The sequence below is a fragment of the Chlorocebus sabaeus genome, chromosome 23, assembly GCF_047675955.1.
Source record: "Chlorocebus sabaeus isolate Y175 chromosome 23, mChlSab1.0.hap1, whole genome shotgun sequence".
NCBI lineage: Eukaryota > Metazoa > Chordata > Mammalia > Primates > Cercopithecidae > Chlorocebus > Chlorocebus sabaeus.
In genome coordinates this window covers 72,980,699-73,001,198 of record NC_132926.1, presented here as the reverse complement: position 1 = coordinate 73,001,198, position 20,500 = coordinate 72,980,699, and the positions used below count along the sequence as shown (strand labels likewise).

Sequence of the window (20,500 nt, the reverse complement as noted above, 5' to 3'; positions counted from 1 at the left end):
CATTAATGAATCTGTTTAAATTTGTTTAACTGTGCATTTCTAAAATCTATGGGACTACAGAACCTTTTGTACTATGACATCTATTAACGGCCATTTAAACTAGAGTTTTCCTATACTTTTGAGCAGTTGTTTTATTTGTTGTGTGCTGAAACTGTTAAATTAATGGGAATAAGTGAGAATAATTATCACAACATATATAGTTTATAAAGAAGGTTTAATCTACATTAATATATATCAATATCAAAAGATTTCTTTTCCTATTAAAATTAAATGTGTCTAAAACCTAAAAATGTAAGTTAGTATATTGTTTTGTTAGTGATCATTGTTACATTTGAAGTTGCTTATTGAAAATCTTTAATTAGTAATTGATATTCCAGGAAAACCTACTATATTAGTTCTATACAATAGTTACCCAGGTTGGATTAGTTAAAACGTAAAAGAGTTTACCCAGTCACGTAATTGGATATACACAGAAGTTCAAACCATGTCGTCAAGAATTTGTTTTCATTTCTCAGCTCTACCTTCTATTGTATTGACTTCATTCTCAGGCAGGATGTACTGATGTCCCATAGTGTGACAGTTTCTCTCAGAGAGGCTGAGGATGGGACAAGCACTTAGAATCAGACTGATTTCTTTCTAAAATGTATCTCCTGGTTGGATTTTATTAGCTGATAAAAGAAGTACAATATTATAACTACCATTTTTTTATTTAAAATTTTTAATTTTTCTGTATTTTTATTAAATCTTAGGATTTTCGTTTAGGTCCTTAAGTTTCTGATTCCATTCTAATAAATAAAATCTTGACTGAGGACTTGAAACTCCAAATGTTCCCAGTTACTAGTTCCAGTAACAAAAGGAGCTCTGATAAGAGGATTATTGATGCATGTGCAGTACAAGAATACTAAACATTAAAACCATTCAGGAACTTTTTAGATAAAGTTGGAAACTTAAAACATTTACAAAAATGAAATATGTACTTAGTAGTCTTTATCGTGTCCTTGTGAGGTCCTCTGCAGCAAATACAAAACCCATAAAACTCATCCTCCCTATCCCCTGAAACCCATCAATAAAGGAAAACAAAACAAAACAAAACCCCACAAAATAACATATCAAACTTTTGAAACAGTGGTCTTTAACCTGTTAAATTATTTTCTGAGGAATGTAGCCTTGAACTGTGTAGTAATTGACTGTCATAGAAAATGGTAGTCAAAATCAAACCTGTAGCTTTTGGCAAATTAGTGGTCTTTTTGATGGACTTTTTAGTGAATAACCATAAAAGGTGTTTTACGTTTTCCTGCTTTATAAATAAAGGAAAGTAAAATGATCACGAGTATTAAATAAATTACTGGCCTTAATGAAAAGCATATGAAATTTATATCCAGGTTGAAAATGGAAAGTCACAAGAGACCATCATATCTGCCTAACAACCAAAATAAGCTACAAAATAATAGTTTTTGGAAACCTCATCAGAGAGCTAAGGACAGAAGTAAACCTAAATGAACCTACATGCAGAAAGTGACAGGCCTTTTGTAGGAAAAAACAGACCCATGATTACTTTCATCCTTGGTGGAACTGTATGAGCAGATGAATCCTTAAAAGTTTTTGAGAGATTTGTAGCGTCAGGTGTAGGCTGATGTGAAAGATTAGAATCTAGAGGAGCCTAACCCACAGAGCAAAGCACTGTCTATCCACCAGCTCTTATGCAAGTGTTTTCACTGAGTGAAGGAGGAGATCAGAGGAGGAGACTTGAGAGAGATATTTCAAGTGAAATCCTCAACACATCAGAAAGGTGGTGTGTGGGGTGTGTGTCTGGTGGGGGGTGTGGGAGTGGGGAGGAGTTCAGGCAGAAGAACTGAGCACTCTAGGGTTTCACTTACAAAAGAATATAAGAGCCCTTTCCCAAACTGATTCTTTGTAGGGAATGCTGGGTCTTCACAGTCTAGGGCAATGGCCCTCCAAAGACTAGGCTGAGGAATGTGTATTAGAGCTGAAAGTTGTCTTCTTAGGTACATAAAGTAGTGGGTGAGGGCAAAGAGGCTTCCCTCCCCCACCCAAAAGACTGTAAAGCTGGGAGAGATCTCCTGTATTTCCTAAAGCTGGTGGATCAGCTTTGAAGCCGAGGGAGAATGCTAGAATCTCATCATGGCTCAGCTTTATTTTTAGATGAAGGAAAACTGATCTCTCTCAAAGTATTTGAAGGCTGTGGCGATTGATTTAAACTAGAACTGTGGCAAAGGCTAGACCCAACTTATTAAGTACAGCTCCAACTCTCCAACAGCCTGACAAAAAAAGGAGTGGGTATGCCCCTTTCTTGAGGATAATATTCTTGAATTCAGACTCTACTGTTGTTTTATACAAACTGTCTGGCCTACAATCAAAGATTATATAACACACCAAAAAGTGAGAAATGTGACCCATAGGCAAGAAAATAGATGGACTCAGAGATGGCCCAGATCTTGGAATTATGAGACATTTGTTAATATAGCTGTTACAAAAATGCTTAGGGATGTAGTGGAGAAGATGGAAAATGTGTCTGAAAAGCTTGGAAATTGCAGGAGAGATGTGGATACTGTAAAATAAATGGAAATTCTGGAATTGAAAAATACAGTATCAGAACTGAGAGCTTCATTCAATGGACTTGTTAGATAGACTAGAAAGATCAGTGAGAGGTAAAGACAGGTTGGTAGAAAGTATCCAAATTGAAACAAAAAGAAAAAAGTGAAAAAACATAACGGAGTGTTTGAGGTCATGGAATAATATCAAATGTAGGGGAGAGAGATATTGGGGTAAAAATTCCAGGTTTTAATGATCAAATTCTTTCCAACACTTTCAGCCCAACGGTCCATGAAATTTTAACAAACCGTAAGCAGGATGAAATATTTTAAAAATCACATTTACTCGTATCATAGTTAATTATAAAAATGGCCAGGGGGAAAAAGATACATTATGGATAGGGGAATAATGATATGAATTGTAGATAATGTCTCTACAGAAACAGTGGTGGTCAGAAGACAAAGTACTAAAAGAAGAAAAGCTACATCAACCTTGAATTCAATATCCAGTAAAAATACCCTTCAAAAATGAAGACAAGCAGCTTGTCACACTCACCAATCTCTTTTCTGTGTCCAGTCTATCTACTAACAAGTCCATCAAATGCGTTTTTCAACTCTGATACTATATTTTTCAATTCCAGAATTTATATTTATTTACTAGCATCTCTACTGAAATTTCTCATCTTTTCAGCCACTGTCCATCAGAAAAATGGAAAATAAGTGTTGGTGAGGATGTGGAGAAACCGGAACCCTCACTGGTTCAGCCACCAGGAAAACAGTTTGGCTGTTCTTCAAAGTTAAGCATGAAATTACAATTTCACTCCTATAAAACAGATATTCAAACAAGTACATGTATACACATGTCCATAGCAACACTATTCACAGTAGCCAGAAGGTGAAAACAGCCCAATGTCCTTGTCGTTGCTAGTAAAATAAAAATAAATATAGCTAATATTTATGAGCATTTATTATGATAAGGTAGAAAGGGAAAAGAAGGGACAATGAGAGGTGGAGACAAGAGATAGGGAACTTGCAGTGAGGAGGTGTATGTAGTGTATGCAGGGAATGGTAAAGAGGTTATTTTGATTTTATCAAAATTGTTAAATGGAGGAATGAGCTGGGGACTTTGTGAAGGTGTAACTGAAGCTGGTAAAATGCCTTGATTGCTAAACATTGGTCTTTAATTAAATAATACTTTCATTATAAAGTATTCCTTGTCTCACAATTTATTAGTTTTAAGTCAAGTAGAAAAATTTACTGCTGTATCGTTATGTCCCTAAATTGTACCAAAAGCAGAATCTTAGTTAAGATACCTTGATAATTCAATTTATAATAGTTACAATTTTTCATACAAACAAATTACACAGTTGTTTACTGAGCAAAGTCTTATCAGCTCTTAAGTTGTTGTATCAATGAGATGCTCATCAGGAAACTGGTTGGTGTGCATCTTGTAGTACTGGATAATTTATAAAAATTGTATTTTGGTGAAGGGATGGATGAATAGGCAGAGCACAGAGGATTTTTAGGACAGTGTGGGCTACATGTTGTTAAACATTTGTCCAAACCCATAGAATGTACAACGAAAAGAGCAAACCCTAATGAAAACTATGGACTCTTGAGTGATCATGATTTGTCAGTGAAAGTTCTCAACTGTAACACAGGCACCACGCTGGAGGGGGGATACTGATAATGGTGGAGGCTGTGCATGTGTGGGGGCAGAGGACATATGAGAAAATCTTTTCCTTCCTCCTGCTTATGCTATGAACCTAAGACTGTTCTAAAAAGTAGTCTTTAAAGAAATATTTATTTAGCCATTTTGGTCACACATTTGGGAAAAGCACCATGGAATGTGAACTGGCTATTGAATAGGACGGAAGCTAATTACAGCCTTCTTCTTGGGTCTTATTTCCCTACAGACATCTTATTTAAGAGATACAGAATAAAGAAAGCAAAAAGAATGATTTATGACATTTTACAACCTAGATCTCACTGAACTCTATTCTGTTTTACTGTAGGTTTCCTTAGCATTGTTGTTTTAAAACAAGATCTTAATAATCATTCAGATGTTTCTTTTGTGTATTTGGTTTCTAATTTCATTATTTCAGAAAATGAATATGCCTGATTTAGCAAGGGGGTTTTCTTTCTTTTTATAAAGAATCTTAATATGCAAGCATCAAAGAGAAAAGACAACATGACAAACTAAGTTACTAAGGAGTGAATACTTCTAAAATGATTTGCCTTTAGTCGGAAACCCTATTGCTAAAATAAATCATTTAGAAACTGTTTAAATACTTAAATTCTGTATCCTGTTGGAAATAGAAACTATGTATCTTGCATTGTGCCCAGCAAATCAGCATTTTCAAAGCCTTAGGTTACTTCTAAGTGCATTTTTTTTTAAAATGAAGGACATACTGATATTTACAGTATTTCATTTATATTATGAGTGATCTATAATGTAGAATTTTTTCAGAAGGTAGTCTTCTCTGGGGTTATAATTTTCCTGCAGTTATTTCTCACAAAATCCCTCTGAATTTTATGGCTGTTTTGCATAAGAAGTCCCTAAGATATTTGGTACTCAGCCTGGAGTTTGAGCATGAATATTATCTTTTTCTTGATTCTTATTGCCTCTTGATTTTAATAAGTCGCTGGCTGTTCCTACAGGGCCAAATAATCACTTGCATTGTTCTGTCCAAGAATGTTATTAGATTCGGTTTATTTACATAAGTCTGTGAGAAATAATATTCAGTTTTTGTTTTAAAGACCTGTTATTAACAACAACAATAAGTCTTCCTTTCATGGTAGTTCAACTGTCTCATTGGTTCATATTCTAAGGGTACCTCAGGCTAACTGTGACTAAGTGCTCTAAGGAAAGTACTGATTGCCAGCCTGGTACCATGAAACTCTTCTCTGGGTTTTCGTTAATGATCAGTGCAACACAAATGATGGGGAGTTGGATAAAAGTCACAGAATTTTTGAGATGAAGATTTTATCTAGCCTAGTGCCTTTCTTTTTTCTGATGTGGAAACTGAGAGCAAGGGTAGTTGAGTAATTTGCTCAGACTCATACTCTTCATCGCTTCTGACTTCAAGAACGTTATTCCTTTATCTTAGTGCCTCTTTCAGAACCTCACTTTCAGAACTGTTACATGCTTTTTGGTTGAAGTTGTCACTTTCTACAGCAGCCAGATAGGCAGTCATTGGTTAGAGCTTAGTTTCTTTGTCAGAGCCACTCCAATCAGCAGAACCTTAATTCTTGCCTTTGTATCTTTGTGCTTTAGTGCTCAGGGGATGGGGGCACTAAATGGAACATTGCAGTGCAAGAGCCTGTTTCACTGCAGTTTTCTAATGAAGGATAATTTCAAAACTTGATAGGTAGGATTTTACTTTAAGTAATTTAGGTATTTTTAAAATAGAGCTTATCTGTTTGTTTTTATTTTTTGTTTTGAGACAGGTCTTGATCTGTTGCCCAGACTGGAGTGCAGTGGTACAGTCTGGCTTCACTGCAACCTCTTGGGGTCAAGCCATCCTCTCACCTCAGCCTCCTGAGCAGCTGGGGCTAGAGGCACACGTTACCATATCTGGCTAATTTTTAAAAACTATTTGTAGAGATGGGGTCTCACTGTGTTGCCGTGTCTGGTCTCAAACTCCTGGGTTCGAGCAATACTCCCTACTTGGCCATCCAGAGTACTGGGATTACAGGCATGAACCACCAAGCCTGGCATAGCGTTCTTTATAATTGATAATAGATACACTTGTAATTATTATGAACCAGTCTCTTAGTTTTATGTGTATGTGTATATACACACACACACACACAAACACATACACTGCCTCATTTAATTTTAACATAATGAAAAACTATTCTTAAATGAGATGTGAAACTGATACTGTACCTCAAACTTTTTTTTCAAGCCAAGGTAATAGCTGAACTTAACAGCACTTTTTCTGAGCATCTCATCAGAATATTATTTTATAATATCAGGTATTATTTAGTAACATTGCTTCTCCCTTCACCCCTTCATTAGTCCCCTGCTACCTCCATTGTGAGGGGCCATCCTTTAGCCAGAACTAATTCCTACAACTCCTTTATCTGGAAAATGTATCTTGCCATTACTTGAGGTGAGTAAAATGAGTGTATCATCACCAGCCCTGGCAGGCCTAAAAGCAAACTTAGGTATTGTATTCATGGCAGTTGAAGGGAAGTTTTTTTATTTTAATTTTTAAAAGTAACCATTTGATTCTTTGATGTGAAAATCAACCTGTCAATGAATTCAGCACAGTCCGATGTGTTATTAGGTAGACTGTAATTTAAAGCTGTTACTAGATGTTACACAGACAGGAACTACATGGCAAATGAGTTTCGTTTTATTTGTAGAAATCTGGGCACCAAATGATCCAACACTGGTTGGAATGTTTTATTAACCCCATTTGCATTTTGATTGCTGCTATATGAAACTTAAGGTCTCATTATTATTTCTGATAATATATTTTTAGGCCAACCTATCTAAAAAGAACCTTCATATGAAAAGGTGTTTTCACTAATTGTATCCATCTAACACACAATATGTTATGTTTTGTAACTTAATATAAGGGAACAATTTTTAAAGTTTTCTTTATGCCCTAACTGGACCTCTCTATTAGATAATTCTAATCCACTGGGTAATTTTAGCATTACTCACTTAGAAAATGTTTTGTTTTGATATTACCAAAGGGTTTTGAGAGAAAGCATGTGGCCAAGAATGTCTACATTTACTATTACAGAGATATACCCTAGGTATTGGAGACAAAAGAAACAAAAGATGTTATTTGTGACTTGCTTACTTATTTTCCATAAGTAAAATTGGACATCACTAATGCTGGAAGACCTACAGAAATAATGTACTTGACAAAAGGATCTTTTGTCTGCTGCTGATTAGCAGTTGAAATACAGTCATCGTTGGAAAATTGACCGGTGCTGCCATTACAGAACCACACATGCTTTGCTCTTGGTGCCCTTCTTATTTCCTAGTTTTGGTTTTGTTTTGTTTTGTTTTTTCTTTTTTCCCTCTTTTTTTTTTCTTTTTTCCCTCTTTTTTTCTGCCCTGTTACCTACCTCATTCACTTATGTTTGTAAAATGGTTCTAAAGATTTGAAATTTTGTTTTCGTCGTTATGGTATACAATATTCAGAAATATGCATTATATGGCAAGTAGCAATCTGGATTTGGTAGGATTGGTGGTAGGTAGGTCTGCCATTACCTTCTTGTTTGACTTCATTCTCCTCCCACCCGCCTTTCTCCTTATCATCAGGATCATCGTGATGGTCATTATGATCATCATGATGGTCATTATCATCATGTGAATCTTTGGGAAACTTCTTAGGTACTGAAGTGAAATTCACCTTTAAAAAATGTGTTCCATATTGTTTTCTTCTTTTTTTGTGTGTGTGTGATTATTTTTTCTTATTTGAAATTGCCTCACAACTATAGTCCTATCTGAAATAGTCTATGTTAAATAGGTTCCTTATAGCTTGTGTTCTTTTTTGCATGTGTTAATTAATACTTGGTTTTCTGTGAATTTCCTTTGCATTTCTTGTTTTCATCTATATGAATTCTATATGAATTGCTATATGCATTTCTATTTCTTTCCCCAAAATCAGGACATTTGTTGAGGGGTCAGTAAAGTAAAATGCTATAGAGTTTGTGTGTATTTGGTTATTTGTTATCTTTAATGCGAGGAAGTTTGTATTTTATTTAGTTGGAAGACATGATGGATAAGCTGTGGATAAGTATCTAAATACATAAATGTGTATACATGTTAGATAGTTTACTGTTGCTGAAGGCTTGTTTCTTAATCCCTCCAGGAAAGAAAGGAGAGGCTATCCAAATTTGAATCTATTCGTCATTCAATTGCTGGAATAATTAGGTCTCCAAAATCCACACTGAGCTCTTCAGCAGTAAGTAGGATTAACTCTCTGTGCTACTGAAAATGGTCATTGTCTAACTTCTTTCTGATGCATTAATGAATGTGTGTGTGTGTGTGTGTATAAATTTGCACTTACAAATGGAAAGATAAGTGCGTAATTTAACTTTTTGTGTGCATATGAATGTCTATATATGTGTATAGTAAAATCCCATGTAACACTGACATAGGGAATACAGAAATAAACTTGAATTATAGGCTTCCTTTACAATATACAAATAATTATGAGGAACATTTTATGTACTTTGAGGTCTTACTGGAGGAATAGTATAAACAATTCTTTCCTAGTGAAACATAACCCTTTTACAGTAGGGATTACTATATATATTTTAAAAATGTATTAGTGTATATGTATATTTATATTTTAAAGAGCATTTTGATTATAAAATTGAAGTCTGTTTGATAATCATTGAAATGTGGATTTGACATATCACAGTAGTGCTTGAGTATTAGTTATCTTTAGTAACAGTGGTTTGGCCATCTCATACACATGAATAAACACACAGAAGCATTTCTCTAAAGCATTAGGTCTTCTATTTATTTGGAGAAGGAGGTTTTTTTTCCCCCTCAAATACACAGGCACTCCAGTGTATACACCCCTAACAAGTACTAGTCTAATTCTGGTCCTGATGGATTTACCTACACTGGGTATTTCACATACATAAATAAAATCATACAATATGTGGCCTTTTGCATGTAGTTTCTTTCATTTGTAATTCTTCTAGGGTTCATCCATGTTATACAATGTGACAGTACTTCGTTCCTTTTTATGACTGAATAATACTCCATTGTATATATTTACCACATATTGTCTATCCATCAGCTGATGGACATTTGGTTGTTTCAGCTTGTTGGCTATTATAAATAATGCTGCATGAACATTCATTGTCAAGTGTTTTTATTTTTGTATGTTTTCACTTCTCTTGGGTGTGTACCTAGGAGTAGAATTTCTGGGTTATATGGTAATAATTCTCTATTTAAGCTTTTGAGGAATTGCCACACTGTTTTTCATAGTAATTGTACCATTTTACATTCCCATCAGCAATATATGAATATTTTTATTTCTCCACATTCTTGCCAAAACTTGTTATTTTGAATGTTTTCATATTATAAGCATTCTAGTGGGCATGAAGTAGTATCTTACTGTAGTTTTAATTTCCATTTTACTAATGACTAATGATGTGGAGCATTTTTTCATGTTCTTATTGGCAGCTTATATGTGTTCTTTGGACATGTGTTTAGTAATATTCTTTGCACATTTAAAAATTGCTTATTTATTGTTGAATTCTAAGAGTTTATATTCTGAAAATAAGCTCCTTATACATATAATCTACAAATATTTTTTTCTTACCGTTTGGATTTTTTTTTTCACTTTCTTGATGATGTCCTTTAACACACTTAAGTTTTTGATTTTGCTGAAGAGCAATTTATTTTTTCCTTGACTGTGTGCTTTTGGTGTCAAAAAAACATTGTCTAATCCAAGATTATGCTGATAATTCATCTTTGTTTTCTTCTTAGAGTTTTATAGTTTTAGTCCTACCACTTACATCTTTGTTTATTATTAGTTAATTTTTGTATATGGAGTGAGGTACAGGATCAAAATTTTATTTATTTATTTTAATTAATTTATTTATTTTTGAGATGAGGTTTCACTGTATTACCCAGGCTGATGTTGAATTCCTGAGCTCAAGTGATCCTCCCTCCTCGGCCTCCCTAAGAGTTCAAATTCAGTCTTTTGCATATGGAAGCATATTTAACTTAAAATCTTTAAAATGCAACAACTGTGAATCACTGTTTATGCAAGTAAACATACAAAAATTAGAATGTTAAAGCATAATTTTAGATAAAATAAAGCAAATGCATTATATATAGGAAAATGAAATTAGAATTAATCACAATGGACTTGACATAACGATTTTTCTCTGTTTTTAACAGTATCATTAAAATGTACAGCTCCCTTTAAAGAGTCTAATGTAATGCTTAGATCAACAGTCTTAATAGAAGAAAGAACTTAAGACTTTAGCTGATAGCAGAATTTTTTTTATCTGAATATTGTATTTGATGTCATCAGATGTTGAATATTGTTATAATAATAGAATATTGTAACATAATATATAATATATATCAGAATATATATAATATATAATATATAATAGAATATATATTATATATAATATATATTTTATATAATATCAGAATAATACTTTAATATGTTATATCAGCTACAAGCATGTGTTTCCTTTCCAGTGTACTGAAGGTGTTAAAAGCCCTTTTATTAGTATCTCAGATTACTGAGGCTACAGTCGCATCTAGCATCTGCCCATCTTAAGGAGGTTGTAATTTTGCATTGAGAACTATTTTTCAGTTCTGAAGCCTCTGAAGCCAAGGCCAGAGATGTTAGACAGTATTAATTACATATTTTAAAAGCCTACAGGCAATCATGAGGGTCCATTCCAATTGAAAGTCTTTCAAACCATATTATATTTAATGAGATCTGTTCCAGTCATGTCAAGAACATTGCCCTTTCTCTAGGGCCATCCATCTACTGCAGAATTTCTATAATGAGTGGCTGAGCAAATCGCTTGTTCCATCTTATAGACACTCATGAATACTAGTTGTATCACTGATATATGGAGTGAATAATGCCCCTCTGATGGTAGCACTCTTTGAAAAATATTCTTTGAAACAAAAATAAAGCACATTTTGGTTGAAATGATTTGTTCTTTATATAGATATCAGAAGAATTATTAAATTATTCAACAGCAGTCTCCTTAAAATTCATATTTTCTACACTCTGTTGACATAGATGCTATTTTAATTTTAGAATTACTTTGTACTAGAATTTAGAAAATCAAAATATTGGAAAGTAGAAATGTGCTTCCTTTGTATAGAGTAATATTGTAAGTAAGATTTGCTTGCTTGCTTGCTTTTTAGAAACATCATTCAGTTATGTTAAGTTGTACATCAGTTGTGATACAGGGTCACAGTGCTTGGCTTCCGCCGGTGGCACAGGGGAATTTAGCTCTTTTCATGCGTGACATCAGCTGCTTCTATTTTTCGGTGTTCTCTTTTCAGTCTAGAAAATCGGCCTTATATTTTCTTTAATCAAAACATGTTGTTAAGTTCAGGTTAAGTAGTGTACATTTTAAATATCAGTTGTCTTCGATTATTCTTAAGGTCTTAAGTTGCTTCCCCCCCCCCCATTTATTATTATGTAAAAGAGTCATTAACAAGGGAAAACAAAGATTTTTTGCATTATATCACTCTCATACAGTGAATTCTGTCATGTTTAGGAAAATTAAATATTCTATTAATTTCAAGTCTTGAATTACTTGAATTACAAGTATTACATGTAATTGTTCTAAAAGGACTTATTGAGATTGATATTCTGTAATTTGTACTGTAATGGAGCAAATCTATTGTTTATATGTTTGCTCAGATGCTTAAAACAGGTAACAGAGATCATGTCAGATTGATACTAAGTTTACACAGGCAATCCCAACTTGATGATAAATGTTGACATTTACTGAAATATGGTTGCCTATTGACATATTGCAATGATCTGGTAGTAGTTTTTGTTGCAATGTGTGATAAGATATTAGCATTGAATATAGTTAATTGATGAAAATGTGTTCTTATTGATATTGTGGCACATTTTGTATGTAAAATATATGGGTTTAAGGAAAGAATATTTGATACTGAATAAATGAAACTGTAGCAAAAATGTGGTAAAATGATGAGAGAGGATGAGTGAGAGTCACTGGCACAATCGTAAAAGTAACTGCGTAAAAATAATGAAGAGAGAAAAGCATGTTATTACCAATAAACAATGAGTAAGGGAACAGAAGAAGCCAGCAAAAAAGAAGTCGGAGGAAACCCAAAGGTACTGAAACAAGCAGAACTGTTAGAAAGAAAGGAAGGTAAAATAAAATGTATATTTTGCTAAACATAGTGTCCCTTATCAGAGACCCAAGAAGAGGTACAAAAAGACAGGCCAGGAAATGGGAAGCTGTGGAAGTAACCTGATATTTGAGTTTGGCTTAGTTGTCTATTTTTATTTAACACAAGTTTTAGAAAGAATTCTGTACTAATGCTCATCTCTGATTAGCATGTAATTCTGTATAGTTACTATGCTAGAGAACAGTTTTATTGTTTGAACCAAACAAATTTATTTATTGAACCAAACAAGTTCAAATTCTCAAATACTGTAGTACAAAAAATTGTTAAGAAATTTATGAATAAAAATTTTACAGCTAGTTTCATTATAGAATGTAAATATTAGCTGAAGTATCTTTTTTTGGTTGATAATATCCATGAAAAAACTGCCAATTCAGCTTTACTGCTAAACAATTAGAATTTGTAGAATTAAAGATAGTCATTTAGTGCCAAAGATAGAACCACTATTTTAACTAATTTACATCCTATTTGTCTAGCCTGTACACAAATGATCCTGAGGTACAAATATTCAGAATATCTTATTTTTCATTATTTAAAAATTAATTCAGTAGATTCAAACGTAACTATTTAGAAATTTTTAAAAAACTGGAAGGGAGAACATTGTTTTTTGTTTTCATTTTATATTAAACATTTAGTATATCTGTACCAATAAAAAATTAGATCCAACTATCCAACTAGAAATGACATAAAATACACTTTCCCACCTATGATTACATTTCCCTTTCACTGAAGATAATTTTTATTACCACCAGGCACATTCAGTAGACTAGTGTTTCCCATCTTTTGTAAACAGTTGATTTCTCATCCCCTCCTAAAATTCCTAAGTAATATATAGCTTTAAAAGAAAAGGGGTCCTATGAAATTAAAAAAAAATAAATTTATAGGGCCAGGCGTGGTGGCTAACACCTGTAATGCCAGCACTTTGGGAGGCCGAGGTGGGCGGATCATGAGGTCAGGAGTTTGAAACCAGCCTGGCCGACATGGTGAAACCCCGTCTCCACTAAAAGTACAAAAAGTTAACCAGGCGGGGTGATGCACACCTGTAATCCCAGCTACTCGGGAGGCTGAGGCAGGAGAATCACTTGAACCCAGGAGGCAGAGGTTGCCGTGAGCGGAGATCACGCCATTGAGCTCCCGCCTGGGTGACAGCAAGACTCCATCTCAAATAAATAAATAAATAAATAAATAAATAAATAAATAAAATTTATAGAGATAGGGTCTCACTATGTTGCCCAGGCTGGTCTTGAAATCCTGACTTAAGCAGTCCTCCCACCTTGGCCTCCCAAAGTACTATTACAGGCTTGAGCCACTGTGCCCGGTCAAATCTTAATCTAGTGCCTTAGATCATTTGGCCATGCTACTGGCTGAGTCTTACAGAATTTTTGAGAAATATTTAAAATCTTGTGAATTGCTCATAGTCACCCCAGTATATTACTAAACTGGATTTGGAATAACTTATTAATTAGACTATTAAATTAATGTTAATAACTAAATTTACATGAGAATAGAAAAGATAAATGTCATTTTTATGTTAAAAATTCAGAATTTAAAAAAGTTTGTGTTGAAGTTTTATTTAGATTGTTCAAGCTCAGTAAGGGTTTTGCTTGCATATTTTTGATGCTGTTTTATTCTTGTGTTGCTTTTTTCAAAATGGTTTATTGGGTAATTAATTTTAATAGAATCTAGACCAGACTATTTTCAAAAAACACTTTTGTTTTTGCCTCCCAAAAAGAAGCTCATCTTGATACTCAAATGCTTGAGTGAAGCTATACAAATCTTCATTACATACTTGAGAATTAGCCTGGACTAGGGTAAGGAGAAAAACTAATCTCTTTTTCTTTCCCCAAGAAAAGAAATATTTTCAAGTGCTGCTTCCTTATTGCCTTTTCATATAAAATAATCTCTTTAATTTCACTAATTCCGGTATATTTTTGCTGGACTATTCTTTAGGAACAAGATCTAGGGAAAATAACTAATTAAACAGCTAGTCCAATCAATCAGGAAAACTTATTAAATATAACTTATTAACTGTACTGTATTAACTGTAACTTTAAAAGGAGGCTTTGCTCCTACCCCCATATCTTCGGCAAAAATCTCAGATAATTTACTAACGAAGAAAAACCCTGTCTGTTGAGGCTGAGAAAGATGGGATATTTGAGGTAAAAAGCTTGGTTTCATTTGTGATGTCATTATGATGGGCTCTTGGTATGTTGCAATTTTTTTTTTTTTTTTTGCTGGTGCATCCTACATATATTACTGTCAAGTTTGTAAAATTGTGTTGGGATTTCATTCAAATCATATTGATAAGAATATTCCTTCCAGTGCTTCCAGAGAAATCTTTGAAAGACCTGATATACCCAGGCAGGGGATATGTGTGACTTTTCCCTATGTATGTGTGTACACATGTGTATATACACACATACACTCACAGTAAGTTCAGCTTATATTTCATAACAGTGTTGCATAGGGGATGGGGAATAACAGATCTTTGAGCTTCCCTCCTTACCCCCAAAGAAACTAAGAAACCTATAGAATTGAAGTATGATCTTTATGAGATAGCAATATAAGTTCCTCACTATTTAGTTTTTTAAAAACGAAATAAAACTCAGATACTTTCCCCAGATGACTTTTTCCCCCATACATGTTCTTCATCATATACTTAAATGAATTTCTGGGAATGCTGGCTGAGCTTTTGTACTTCATATACCTTTCCACCTTAGTTCATCAAACTGCGTTCTCTCAGTTGGAAATAAATGCAAATTTGGAAGGATAGGTTGGCTAGGACAAGAAATCAACATGTAGCATCCTTGTTTGGGATGCTTTCCTGTTATGTAGACCTTTTAGAGAGACACGATAAAAATAAATCCTTTGCAAAGATGTTACATTGAATTTCTTGTATTCAGTAATAACTTTTGAATAAATAAGCACTTTTGCTATTAGTGAGACAGAAATATGTCCATTATAGTAAAAATTTTAGTATTTACTCTAATTAGATGCACTATGATAAAATTTTAAAATAAAATTTTTGATTATACAAATAGAAAACGTTTGATTATTTTTACTTCTTTAGTAATTACAAATTATTAGTATCAGTATATACAAAAAGTTAATTTTGTGTAGATTATGTTTGTTTTTAAAAGTAATTTTCTTTTACCTCATATAGTCATGGGTGGTTCTTTAGATAAAATTGTTCTTTAAAACAATTTTTGGGAATATGTTAAAACGTTTTTTGAAATAAAATATTTTTCTTATATGTTAAATATGATATAATATTGTTTATCATAGTTTGTGTGAAAATTAAAAAGACTTAGTTTACCAAAACTTCCATGTATAGTCACAACCTGAATATATTTTAAAAGTTTAAAATGTTATTTAATATGAGTGGAAGAAGTAAGAATCAGAATGTAGACTCTTCCTTGAGATCTATTTTGGACTTTTCAAGTTTTTTATTGTTGTTTTGTTTTGTTCTTTTAACCAACAGAATGGGTTTTGGATAATATGAAATAGAACTTTGAGCAGTAAGTTTTGGGTCTCTTCAGTGGTACAAAACAATGAAGTCTTTGTTAAAAACCAGTTTTTACTTACTACAGAATTACCATACTTTGGTCATACCTAGAATTTATATCAGCCTGTAAAACTTCATATATGAATATGAATATTTGCCTTTCATTTATTATTAATTCTGATGTTTCCAATTTATAAATTACTTTCTCTTGAGGCATTGTGCATACTGTATTTTGAGAACCTTAAAAGTTAGTTCAAATTACTACACCTTATCCACAAAGTACTCTTTCTATCTGGAGGAGTTTAGTTCCTGTGTGCCATAAAAACAACAATAACATCAGCAACATTTTTACTTGTAATCAGAAAATGTGTGATTTAATCTACTATCAGTTACCACATTTCAAGGAAGTAACAGTCATCTCTTAAATTATTTCTGACTTGGTGTTAGCATTTGGCCTCTTAAAATAACAGAGAATTTGCTTTCTCTACCATGCTCATGGTTTATAACCATTCCTTATCTTTGCCATGTGTTTGTAATTGCATATTGGTGGTTTTCAGTGATGCTATTTCTCCTAGGGCTTTATCTACCATTGCTTTGTAGAAGCAGGACCAGCTGTGTGGCAGAGGTAATGGTTAAGGAAGTCAGGTGAGTGAAGATAAGGACAGGAAGGCCCAGCAGCAAGGCAGCATCAAATAAAACTTGAGATAGTGCTCCTGGAACATGTGAAACTGCTCAGAACCTCTGTGATCAAGAGTTAATTACATAAAAAAGAAATACCTTAGCTTTTCATTTACATAAAAATTAAGTTGTTTTGTGATACATTTCTGTTAATTCCCTTTTTTTCTTCGTAATTTCTCTGGTCGATAATTTTAGTATATAGATTTATTTTAGGACATGGTGAATAAGATTATCAATGCTAACTCTAAATGCTAATATTGTGTCTACCTTTGTATGACAGATAAAACAAAGTGCTGAAGTGTATGTATTTGTGGTAAACTTCAGCACCAGTACTTCAAAAGATATTTTAGGTTCATCATATAACTTTTAATTGGTCAGTTAAAGGGAGGAACACTTGTAAGAAGCCTTTATAGTTGCTATGAATTTTATTAGAAAATAATCAGTATTTTCTCTAATTTAGTTTTTTTTTAATATTTGTTTAAGCTTTCTGATATGATCTCCATCAGTGAGAAGCCTTTGGCAGAACAGGACTGGTACCATGGTGCAATCCCCAGAATAGAAGCTCAAGAACTGTTAAAAAAACAAGGAGACTTTTTGGTGCGAGAGAGTCATGGGAAACCTGGTGAATATGTCCTTTCTGTATATTCTGATGGACAGAGGAGACATTTTATCATACAATATGTTGATGTACGTTTCCAGTTTAGTTCATATGTATATTTTGAAGTAGTTCATTGTGGTACAATTGTATTAAAATAATGAATGCTTTGTGACAAATGCCTGCAACACTTGAAATTTAGCACTTAATTTTTTTCTGAATTTCTTAAATACAGTGCTTCAAAATTTACTAACATTTAAGTATGTTTAAGGAAAGATGTATTTAGTAATATTTTAAATTAAAAATAGTGTTTACAAAATCAAAGTCTATAGCTATTTAAAATATGTTGTTAAATTTGAACATTAAAGATATTTCGAATTAAAACTAAAAACAGTGTGATTATTATACGTTTTTTTTCTAGAGAAACTTAAGTTTATGAAACTTATACTTTTGAAATTGGAGCTTGGAATTGTTTTCAGAATGGTGCCGTGAAAGATTTTTAAGAAATACTATATTGAATAGTGATGTGAAATTTCTTAATGAATGGGATGATGGTTGAATTGGTTTTTTGATACATTAAAGATTAAGGTTTTTCTTTTTATAGATAAGCCATTGTTTATTGGCAGTAATAATGAATAGAAATTAATGAAGAATTAAAGATAATTTATTTACATTGATTATTCTAATACTAATTTATTTTTTGAAATTTATTTAAGTATTGCTAAACTACTTTCTATGTTTGTTACATTTCTTTATTGAGCCTTAAACAGATGAAGAGTAATTTCAAAATTTAACTTTACCCACTAAGGAATTTTAATGTTTTTGGCATATGAAGGAATTGATGCCTCTATTTGTTTTCCATTCCCATCATTTCAGATGGCCTGCATTTTCAAGATTGCTCTCCACAGGATTTCAGTTTATGTCTAGAGACTAGGGTGATACTAATTGCCTTACAAAAATTGAACCATGATCGTTAGATGAACTTGAGGGCTTGGATAGCTTAGTAACAGGTGTATGTACACACACGTACGCACATATACCTCTTAATAAGTTTATATATATATGAAACGTACCTTTTTGAGCTGACATTCGCATACAATACAATTAATCATTTTAAAGTGTAGGATTCAGTAGCATTTAGTACATTTACATCTAGTAGTTATAGCTAAATGAAAGTAGATACCATTCTAGGAGGTTAAAAGGAATATATCCATTAAAGTATTTCCACTATCATAATGTTCACACTACTTGTTAATTTTTCATAGTATTCAGACCTCAATTTGATAATCATATTTTCCCACATTCATACATCTAACTTACTGTTTTGGAAACTCTGTTGTTTCTAATGATGTGTAATTTTTTATTTCCTTGGCAAACTCTTTTGTAATTTATATATGCCTTTAAGTTATGAATTTAGATAACCTACCCTATTACAATTTGTGACCATGTTGGCAATATTTATTACGTGGTAGGAGAATTGTAGAAGGAAAGATTGTAGGTAAAGTATAAACTCGTTAACCACAACTTATATGAATGTTTCATTTTATTTTCTAAGCTCTGAAAGTAACTATTTTTGAAATATGTATTATGTAATACTGAAATATTTATCTTATCACTTCTAGTTTAAATTGTAACTATAAGTATTTAAATTTTCTTAGAAACAAAAAGGAAAGGGTCAGTGTGCAAATTATTGTTTGTTTTTAATATTGCCATTTTGTTTTAAGTGGCTAAAATGAACAATATAGTATGTGCTAAAAATAAGAGGTCACAAGTTCACATTTCATAGTTTTATCCGGTTTCCTTCTGTCACTGAAATTTTTCAAATATCTCTGTTAAAAATGAGAACATTTATTTTTCACTAAACGCCTCAGATTTTCTGCTGCCTAATTTTATTCTAGTGTGTTTTTGCTGTATAATGTTGAGCTCCTCAAGCAATTGCAAACAGTATAAGATGATATAGAGTTTTAATTCTTTTTCATTTTGTGCAGGTGATTCTTCCATGAGCTAAAATTATCCTGTTCATTTCCTCCTATACCTGTTAACTAGAAGGGATCAATAAATGGGGAAATTCATTAACAGATATTTAATGAGTACCTACTGTATTCTAATGAAGGAGTTTATATTATAGAAGCTATAAATAAATGAGTCAACAAATGTTCCAAGAGAGGAGGTTATGAAGTAATACAAGATTTTAGAGGAGTTAAAAATATTAAATAGTAGATCAATAAAAAGAGCACTATATTTGGAGTTAGAACACTTGGCTTTCAGTCCTAGGTCTGTCTTTACTTGTTCTGTGGTTTAGGAAATAAAGGGGGTTAATATCTTAAAGAGTTTTTGCGAGAATCAAGTAAGTGAATACATACTTTGCAGGATGTAAAATTAAATAAACCAATAAGACAGATAGAAATGAATACTGGAAAGCTTATGCACTCGTGCATTCATGCATTCAAGACATTGAATACAACATTTAATACAAAGAATAAATAGACATTTCTCCAAAAAGTTGTGCAAATGGCCAATAGGTATTATGAAAAAATGCTCAGTATCACTGATCATCAGAGAAGTACAAATCAAAACCACAATAAAACATCATTTTATCCCAGTAGAATGGCTATTATTAAAAACACAAAAAATAATAAATGCAGGCAAGGATGTGGAGAAAAGGGAACTCTTATACACTGTTTATGGGAATGTAAATTAGTAAATTCATTATGGAAATCAATGTGGAGATTTCTCAAAAAAATATAATAGAACTGCCATATGATCCAGTAATCCCACTACTGGGTATTTATTCAAAGGAAAATAAATCAGTATACCAAAGGGATACCTGTACTCCCATGCTTATTGCAGTACTATTCACAGTAGCAAAAATAAGGAATCAATCTAAGTGTCCATTAACATTTATTATTTGTCTGGTGATTTGATAATTAAATGTGTGCCAGTACATGTGCCATATACTGGGTAAAGTGGTTTGCATGTTAATAGTTATTCAACTCTTTTACTCTATGAGGAGGTGCAAATATTATCTCTGTTTCACTAAGGAATAAGCTGAGACACTGAGAGATCTTGCTTGGTGTTTTGTACACCTAGAACATATATTATTATAAATAGATTAGTACCTTCAGTGTGAAATATTCTCAAGCATCAGTGCTAATATATCATAGAAGGTATGCCTACTATGTACAAAAGTTCTTTAGGCAATGAATTAACAACTGCTTTGAACTGACTCAAACACTAACTGCCTTGAGTTGATT

General features: G+C 32.7%; 1 protein-coding gene across 8 annotated transcripts in view; it reads left to right on the top strand.

Annotated features, from left to right (window-relative positions):
- Positions 1–20,500, top strand: part of FER (FER tyrosine kinase) — a 452,292-nt gene that overhangs the window by 198,552 nt on the left and 233,240 nt on the right. For 7 of the 8 annotated variants that reach the window (XR_005235731.2, XM_037984945.2, XM_008014096.3 and 4 more), the window contains 2 exons: positions 8,393–8,485; positions 17,135–17,338. Coding sequence is in view for 7 of the 8 variants with exons in the window: in XM_037984945.2 (XP_037840873.2) it covers positions 8,393–8,485; positions 17,135–17,338 (297 nt within the window). In the remaining variant the exon portion in view is untranslated. The remainder of the gene's footprint in view (positions 1–8,392; positions 8,486–17,134; positions 17,339–20,500) is intronic. The other variant, XM_008014098.3, reaches the window with a different exon arrangement.